Source organism: Podarcis melisellensis (assembly GCF_964234715.1).
Source record: "Podarcis melisellensis genome assembly, chromosome: 6".
Classification (NCBI taxonomy): domain Eukaryota; kingdom Metazoa; phylum Chordata; class Lepidosauria; order Squamata; family Lacertidae; genus Podarcis; species Podarcis melisellensis.
The window spans coordinates 7,612,011-7,621,351 of record NC_138538.1 but is presented as its reverse complement, the minus strand read 5'-3'; the positions used below and the strand labels follow the sequence as shown (position 1 = coordinate 7,621,351).

At 47.3% G+C, this 9,341-nt stretch overlaps 1 protein-coding gene across 1 annotated transcript in view; it reads right to left on the bottom strand.

Annotated features, from left to right (window-relative positions):
- Positions 1–528: 528 nt before the first annotated feature.
- The window catches only part of EEF1A2 (eukaryotic translation elongation factor 1 alpha 2), a 33,732-nt gene continuing 24,919 nt past the window's right edge, over positions 529–9,341 (bottom strand). Inside the window, exons 4-7 of the mRNA XM_081917057.1 lie at positions 8,010–8,160; positions 4,751–5,007; positions 2,865–3,099; positions 529–891 (exon numbers count right to left, since the gene is read on the bottom strand). Of these exons, the coding sequence (XP_081773183.1) occupies positions 764–891; positions 2,865–3,099; positions 4,751–5,007; positions 8,010–8,160 (771 nt within the window). The 3' untranslated portion in view covers positions 529–763. The remainder of the gene's footprint in view (positions 892–2,864; positions 3,100–4,750; positions 5,008–8,009; positions 8,161–9,341) is intronic.

The following is a 9,341-nucleotide window of genomic DNA, read 5'->3' as shown; positions in this document are numbered from 1 at the left end:
TGTATTAAAACGTGGCTAGGCAAACTAAGGCCCAGGGAACAGATCTGGCCCAATCGCCTTCTAAATCCGGCCAGCAGACATTTTGGGAATCAGCATGTTTTTACATGAGTAGAATGTGTCCTTTTATTTAAAACGCATCTCTGGGTTATTTGTGGGGCCTGCCTGGTGTTTTTACATGAGTAGAATGTGTGCTTTTATTTAAAATGCATCTCTGGGTTTTTTGTGGGGCATAGGAATTTGTTCATTTCCCCCCAAAAAATATAGTCCGGCCCCCCACAAGGTCTGAGGGAGAGTGGACCGGCCCCCCGCTGAAAAGGTTTGCTGACCCCTGTATTAGAATCTTAGAACCGTAGACCTGGAAGGGACCTAACCCCCTGCAATGCAAGAGTCTTCCTGACCAGCGTGGAATTCGAACCCACGACCCCAAGTCTCACGCTCTACCAACTGCTCTTAATAATACTGCCAGCACGAAGAGGTGAAAACGCCTCACGGGCAGACTGGCCCAACCGCACAAACGACACCCCCACGTTTTCGCTGTGGATGTTGTATACCAGTTTTATTGGTAAAATTTGAACACAAAGCCTCACAGACGCCGGGACATGCTTTTCCTTTTAAAGAATTTCCACTGGACTTTAATGGTGAGCATCCAGTCGTTGACATACAGACTCTTACAAGCAGATGTGCACGCATGCCCCTCGGGGAGAAGGTGGCGGCATCCCGGCTGCGGGGATGGTTTCTGCGCGAGGCACTGGGCACCTACGATTCATTTGCCAGCCTTCTGGGCCTTCTGGGCCGATTTGGTGACCTTGCCGGTGCCGCCGCTCTTCTTCTCCACATTCTTGATGACGCCCACGGCCACGGTCTGCCGCATGTCGCGCACGGCAAAGCGCCCTGCATGGGGCACACGAAGGGTTAAGAGTGAGAGGCTGGGCAGAGGACGAGGGCACTTCCTGCAATGCCACAGAGCCTACGGCGCTCTACTGCCCTCTAGTGGCAAAATGCGGCCGTGCAGATCTCGTTATTATTACTATTATTGTTGTTGCTGCGGCCGCCGTTATGTATTTATTTACCCCGTAGCAGAGTCTCAAGGTGGGTGTACAGATAAAAATAAGAACAGCTAAAAACATAGGGGGTAAACAGTGGTTAAAAAACGATTAAGCGTTGATAGAATCAAAACTAACGAAAAGGAAAATAGAAAGAAAATAAGGATAAAATGCTGAAATATGTTAAGTTTTCTTGAAATGTATGTAATATTGAGCAGCAAATAAGGGTGGGTAGTGAGACATCAGGACAGTGAGGCAGGAATTCAACTTTTAAATTTGTATGAAATTTGAATTCATTTGATGTTAAATTCGCTAAAAAATGAAAAGCAATAAAAATTAATTGGCAAAAATGTAAGACAGTATCAAAACAATCTATCTATTTAAATACATTAAAACCATGCCAATCATAGAATCGTGGTTATCTTTTGCAGTTATCTTTTGCCCAGTGATGGGCCTGAACCCATGACTCTGCGATTACCGTATTTTTCGCACCATAGGGCGCACCGGACCATAGGGCGCACCCAGTTTTTTGGGGGGGGGAAATAAAGGGGAAAAAATTATTTTCCCCCCAGGTGCGGGGCTGGGGCGGGGGAAGCTAGAGCTTCCCCCGACCCCAGCCCTCAAACAGGCAGCTCTCCGCAAGCAGCGGGAGCGCTCCCGCTGCTTGCGGAGAGGTCCGCGAAGCCTGGACGCGCTGAGCTCAGCGCGCCCAGGCTTCGGCATGCAGGCACCTCTCCGCAAGCAGCGGGAGCCCAGCGCTGGGCTCCTGCTGCTTGCGGAGAGGTGTGCGAAGCCTGGAGAGCATGAGGGGTTGGTGCGCACCGACCCCTCTCACTCTCCAGGCTTCAGCGAAAGCCTGCATTCGCACCATAGGACACACACACATTTCCCCTTCATTTTTGGAGGGGAAAAAGTGCGTCCTATGGTGCAAAAAATACGGTAAGTATCTCATGCTCTACCAACTGAGCTATCTCTGTATTTCGTATATTTGTGTTTTGATGTTTTGAATGTTTGCTCTAAGCCAGCCTTTCTCAACCTGTGGGTCCCCAGATGTTGTCGAACTACAACTCCCATCACCCCTAGCTAGCAAGGCCAGAGCTCAGGGATGATGGGAGTTGTAGTCCAACAACATCTGGGGACCCACAGGTTGAGAACCACTGCTTCTGGGGACAGCTCATTGTGGAAAAGTGGCAGCTAAGTAAACTCCATCCATGCATCCTAGCTCTGATACAGAGAGAATGAAAGTGGCAGAAGACATAAGCAGAGAGCAGAAAACACAGCTCCCTCTTTAGGTCTAACAGCCTGGCTAAAATATATGCCTTCTTCAATGGAGTGGGTGAGTCAATTCTGCTCAAAAGGTGTCTGCAGTAGCCATTGGAGAATTCCAAGTTTTCTTCCAAAAAAAAAAAAAAAGGAACTTGCTGTGATTTAGAAAAGGGAACCCCTTTCCCAAATTGCCCTAAGCTGCTCTTTAAAGCCTCCCACCTTCAGAGATTAAAAAGGCAGCATGGATACACTTCAAAGGACTTTCGAACAACCCAATGCTGTGCTTTGAAGCCCCAATAATCGGGGCTTCAAAGCACAGCATTGCCCAATGTCACAGTGACATTAGGTGATTGGAAGGGTGAGCCATTCAGCCGTCAAACCTGCCCCACTAGAGGTAGGGCAATTAAGATATGGGCCATAGAAGGTTCCCTCCCACTCCTAGGTCTATCTTACATCAGAGTTTCTGGGCATCTAGCCGTTTAGTTTGAAATAGCCCCCGTCACCCATCCTGGTAGGCATCTGGGGGGGAAATACAAGGGAAGATGAGGTTCTCACCCAGGGGTGGGTACTGGGAGAAGCTCTCCACACACATGGGCTTCCCCGGGATCATCTCCACAATCGCGGCATCCCCCGATTTCAAGGATTTCGGGTTGTCCTCCAGCTTCTTGCCGGAACGCCGGTCAATCTTCTCCTTCAGCTCGGCGAATTTGCAAGCGATGTGGGCAGTGTGGCAGTCAATGACGGGGGAATATCCAGCGCTGATCTGGCCGGGGTGGTTCAAGATGATCACCTAAGCCGTGCAACAGAACGAGAGAAGGACTCAGGTCGAGAACAAATTCGGGAAGGGCACGGGATGACCATGTCAACTTTCTGGCTTTCCCAGCTGGGCAACGCTGCTCCCTGGTGGAAGGCTGCTGAAAAGGCAGCCGCTTCTAGCTACTGCATTCTGGAAAATGGGCTCCTGCAGACTGGCGGTAGTTTGCAGGAGGGATTCAAGTGCACTTTCGGAAACTAAAGGTGCATCCATATTCCTGTTTATCCCATGATTTCTGAGAGGGTCCCCCCCCCCCGGAAAACCAGCAGTTTACTTCTGAATGGGAACAAATGCCAGTCTGCAGAAAACCCAGTTGCTGTTTGTTCCAGTTCATCAGCAAAGAGCAGGTTTTCTGGACAAAAGCGGTGGGTCAAAAAAACACAACCTTGAACCTGTGACTTGAAATCACGAGACGAACAAAAGTGTGGATGGGAAAAGCTGTACTTTTGCACAATTAAAGCAGATGACATCGCTCTGTCACCCTACTGGGAAAAATCTACCCTAAAAGAGAAATGAACTTTTTGCTGTTAGGAAAGTGACAGGGTGATGCATTTGAACAAACGACTAGAAAACATAAAAATACCCTGAAATACTCTCCGGTTTGGCTAATACCAGAAACTAGGGCAGGAGTAATCAGTGTGGTGTTTTCCAAATGTTGATGACTACAACTCCCATCATTCTTGAGCACTGGGCATGCCGGCTAAGGCTAATGGAACATGCAGTCCACAACAGCGGGACGGCACTGGCCCTCCTCTCGACTTGTGAGGGTTTTACCTTTGCATTATCACTTTCTTTTTAGTCTGAATCTGGCTTTCAAGTGATTAAAATGGCTAAGCCAAATAAATCTAACTAGCTACATGCCTTGCAAAACATTCCACGAAGGGGCATATTGAAGGGAGAATTTACTTTTCCGTGGGATAGGTTATAAATTTAATGAGCAACAGCCTGGCATTCTTTGTGAGGAGGAAAACTGGCTTTTAACAAGGGTGCTCCGTGACCCTTCCATCAAAAGTCACTGAATGAGAGACTACTGATTCGTCGTCAGTCCTACAGACTAATCAGGAGACAAATTAAAACCTAGCCCCGGAGCTAAACAACTACAGTGGTACCTCTGGTTGCGAACGGGATCCGTTCTGGAAGCCCATTTGCAACATGAGAAGAGCGCAACCTGCAGCAGCGCCTCTGCACACATGCGGGTTGCGATTCACCACTTCTGCGCATGCGCATGACGTCATTTTGCACTTCTGCGCATGCGGTGAAACCCGGAAGTAACCCTTTCCGGTACTTCCAGGTTGCCACAGGATGTAACCTGAAAGAACGTAACATGAAGCGGACGTAACATGAGGTATGACTGTACGTCTTACGCTTTTATTGGGCTTCACTCCTAGCCCAGCTAAGTGGGTGTAGGATTACGCCTTTAGCAGTTTAACCGCACCAAGCAAACTATTTAAAGCTAGCGTCCCGCAACGCAACTTCTGCAGAGTAAAATCTCAGGGCTCTTGGTTAATGCTCCGTCTTCCTCAAGCGTCACCGGCAGGACAGAGGTCTGCACCACGCAAACGGCCGCAGAAGCTGTGATATGACGGCAAAGGCTTTCAAAATGGCTGCCACCCGGCTTTCTGCTGACCTGAGAAGTGAACTGGGCCGCTTCCTGAGGCGGGTCGGATTTGCTGTCGCCGCAGACGTTGCCGCGGCGGATGTCCTTGACGGACACGTTCTTGACGTTGAAGCCAACGTTGTCCCCCGGCAGCGCTTCGCTCAGGGCCTCGTGGTGCATCTCAACCGACTTCACCTCTGTGGTGATGTTGACGGGGGCGAAGGTGACCACCATGCCGGGTCTCAGGATCCCCGTCTCCACACGGCCCACAGGGACGGTCCCGATTCCTGCCGAGGGGAAAAGAGGGCAGCGGGAAACATGCAATGAAACGCAATCCTCAAGACTCTCGGCAGCCATGCATTTAATAATAATATAATAATAATAATAATATTTATACTCCGCCCATCTGGCTGGGTTACCCCAGCCACTCCGGGCGGCTTCCTACAGAACACTAAAATACAATAACCTATTAAACATTAAAAGCTTCCCTAAACAGACTGCCTTCGGATGTCTTCTAAAAGTCCGGTAGTTGGTTTTCTCTTTGTCATCTGGTGGGAGGGAGTTCCACAGGGCGGGGTGCCACAACTGAGAAGGCCCTCTCCCTGGTTCCCTGTAACTTGGCTTCTCGCAGCAAGGGAACTGCCAGAAGGCCCTTGGCACTGGACCTCAGTGTCCAGGCAGAAGGATGGAGGTGGAGACACTCCTTCAGATATACTGGACCGAGGCCATTTTGGGCTTTAAATGTCAGCACCAACACTTTGAATTGTGCTCGGAAACGTACTGGGAGCCAATGTAGGTCTTTCAAGACTGGTGTTATGTGGTCTCAGTGGCCGCTCCCAGTCACCAGTCTAGCTGCCGCATTCTGGATTAGTTGTAGTTTCCTGGTCACCTTCAAAGGGAGCCCCATGGAGAGCGCATGGCAGTAGCCCAAGCGGGAGATAAGTATGACGCCACTTCACATTGCTATGGCTTCCCCCCCCAAGGGATTCTGGGAGCTGTTGTTTGTTACGGGTGCCGAGAGTTGTCAGGAAACCCCCGGTGCCCTCACAAAGCTACAGTTCCCAGGGTGCTCTGAAAACTGTAGTTCTGAAAGGGGAGAAGGGTGTCTCCTAACAACTGTCAACACCCTCAACATACTACAGTTCCCAGAATCCTTTGGGGAAAGTGGTGACGGTTGAAAGTGTTATCACAGCAGTTTAAATGAATGGTGTGGACATGGCTGAAGAGGAACTGCAAGAGTTTAGCACTGGATATGAGGAGGAATTAAAGAACCTTTTAATGAGGGTGAAAGAGGAGAGCGCAAAATATGGTCTGAAGCTCAACATCAAAAAACCGAAGATCATGGCCACTGGTCCCATCACCTCCTGGCAAATAGAAGGGGAAGAAATGGAGGCAGTGAGAGATTTTACTTTCTTGGGCTCCATGATCACTGCAGATGGTGACAGTAGTCACAAAATTAAAAGACGTCTGTTTCTTTGGAGAAAAGCAATGGCAAACCTAGACAGCATCTTAAAAAGCAGAGACATCACCTTGCCAACAAAGGCCTGTATAGTTAAAGCTATGGTTTCCCAGTAGTGATGTATGGAAGTGAGAGCTGGACCATAAAGAAGGCTGATGGCCGAAGAATCGATGCTTTTGAATTATGGTGCTGGAGGAGACTCTTGAGAGTCCCATGGACTGCAAGAAAATCAAACCTCTCCATTCGGAAGGAAGGACAGATCCTGAAGCTGAGACTCCAATACTTTGGCCACCTCATGAGAAGAGTAGACTCCCTGGAAAAGACCCTGATGTTGGGGAAGATGGAGGGCACAAGGAGAAGAGGACGACAGAGGACAAGATGGTTGGACAGTGTTCTCAAAGCTACCAGCATGAGTTTGACCAAACTGCAGGAGGCAGTGGAAGACAGGAGTGCCTGCCGTGCTCTGGTCCATGGGGTCATGAAGAGTTGGACATGACAAAACGACTAAACAACAACAGCAGCACTGGATATAACATCGGACAACTTAAAAACACACACCTATTGGGAAAGCATTCTGTTAATTTAAGCTGCGTATAACTGACAGCACACGACTCTGCAGCCCCTTTCATGGAAAGCCTGGAGATGTTTTATGTTCAGGTCTGCATTTTGGGGATTTCATGGTTGTTAAAGAACCGTTCCACCTGCTGCCACCGTTTAATGCTGCTAACTGCTTTCTGAATGGCTGTTTTTAAATTTTGTCTTTTTTACGTTGTAGTTTATGTTATAAGGCACTTTGGGGAAGGGGAGAGAATATACGGTATATTTCCTAAGTTGGGCTACAACCAACCAATCAATGCTCTCCAGCAGTAAAAAGGGTGTACTCTGCACCCTAAAAATAATTAAGTGGCACATAAATGTCTTAAATAAATTTAAAAGAATGGAACATCGCAGCAACTCTACCAATGCTAGGAGGTTTTGCAAGCGACAGGTTTTTTCAAAGAGGCTGCAAAATTATTATTTGTGAAATGTATCATGAAGTGTGAAATCATCTGAAAGAGCTTGTGAGTGACCTTAGAACTTAGAAATGAACTTAGAAATGCGAAGTGTTGAGACAAGGACAATAGAGACTTTTAAAAAGACTGGGAACCATTTACGATGTATCTACAGAAATATTGTAAAGAAGTGGACTCACTAGCAGGGTTTGAGTAAACACAATTAAGAAACCAATATTAAGATGTAATAACTGGAAAATAAGAAAGTGCAAGATGTAATTGGAAAAAATATGATATAAAAAGATAGGAAGATTTAAGTTAAAGATTACAAAACTAAGGTAGAATAATAATAAAAAAGCAGGAAAAGCAAATATTTAAAGAATCAGAAGGGGAGGTTGAGGGAAGTTGGGGGGGGGAGAAAGAGATTGGGATTTGTATTTTTTTGTGATAATGGTGACTGTGTTGAATATAAAATTGTAAAACTTAATAAAATATATATATATAAAAAGAAAGGCAAAGTGTTGGACAGTAGAATAGAGAAGTGTCTTTTTCATGACCCTTTTCCCCCATCTTTTAGCATGTTCATCGCTGCAGTTTCAAACCTGCTTCCATAATTATGAGGATGAGAAACTGACTTCTTGCCCAAACCGAATGGTTGGGGCACCTTCAGGCGACAGGCACAATTTCTACATACCTTGCGATCTACAGAGGTAAATGCCGGTGTCAGCAATCAAATCCTCTTCTCTTCCTGTTGCTTAGACTACAAAAGCGGATTACTGGAAATCCGCCTAACTGAACGAGGGCACCTGTCTACCTGCCAGGAAAGCTCTGGACTCACCTCCAATCTTGTAGACATCTTGAAGGGGCAGGCGCAGAGGCTTATCTGTGGGGCGGGTGGGGGGCAGGATGGTATCCAGAGCTTCTAGCAGCGACACTCCACTGGCGTTCCCTTCCTTGCGCTCCACTTTCCAGCCTTTGAACCAAGGCATCTACAAAACAAAATGGCGGGAGTGTGGATCCAGTGGGCTGTGAGGAAGGATCTGTTGGCACATCAGAACACCTTCACCCAGCCGTATGAATCTCTCCCTCATCACAAGGGCAGGAACTGAAACATACAATCCTTCCTTTGCTTCCCAGAGCAATTTGAGATTATTTTATTTTAATTTATTTACACACACACACATTCCCCAGCCCATCTGGCTGGGTTTCCCCAGCCACTCTGGGCGGCTCCCAACAGAATATGAATAAATATTAATAAAAAAGCGATAAAACATCAAACATTGAAAACTTCCCCAAACAGTTAAATAAAACTTGTGGATGGAGGAGTGTTAACATATATAAAATTGTACATATGGTTGATTTGAATATGTTATTACTGATTATGTATACCCAATGTATCAGCTGCCTGGGGGGTTTCACTGTTTGTGTTTTGGTTGTTGGTAAAAAACAAAAAACTTCCCTAAACAGTGCTGCCTTCAGATGTCTTCTAAAAGTCAGGTAGTTGTATATTTCCTTGACATGTGATGGGAGGGTGTTCCACAGGGTGGGCGCCACCACTGAGAAGGCCCTGTCCCTGGTTCTCTGTAACCTCACTTCTTGCAGGGAGGGAACCGCCAGAAGGCCCTCAGAGCTGGACCTCAGTGTTCGGGCAGAACAATGGGGGTGGAGATGCTCCTTTAGGTATTATCAGAGATTAGCAGTCTGCCTCCATCTGTAGATAATTTTTTGGGGGGGCGGTTTCCAAGGGGGGTGTATCTCCCACAACACCAGGCCAGGAGTATGAATCAAGGGAAGTAATAGTGCCACTGTATTCTGCTCTGGTCAGACCTCACCTGGAGTACTGTGTCCAGTTCTGGGCACCACAGTTCAAGAAGGACACTGACAAACTGGAACGTGTCCAGAGGAGGGCAACCAAAATGGTCAAAGGCCTGGAAACGATGCCTTATGAGGAACGGCTAAGGGAGCTGGGCATGTTTAGCCTGGAGAAGAGGAGGTTAAGGGGTGATGTGATATAGCCATGTTCAAATATATAAAAGGATGTCACATAGAGGAGGGAGAAAGGTTGTTTTCTGCTGCTCCAGAGAAGCGGACACGGAGCAATGGATCCAAACTACAAGAAAGAAGATTCCACCTAAACATTAGGAAGAACTTCCTGACAGTAAGAGCTGTT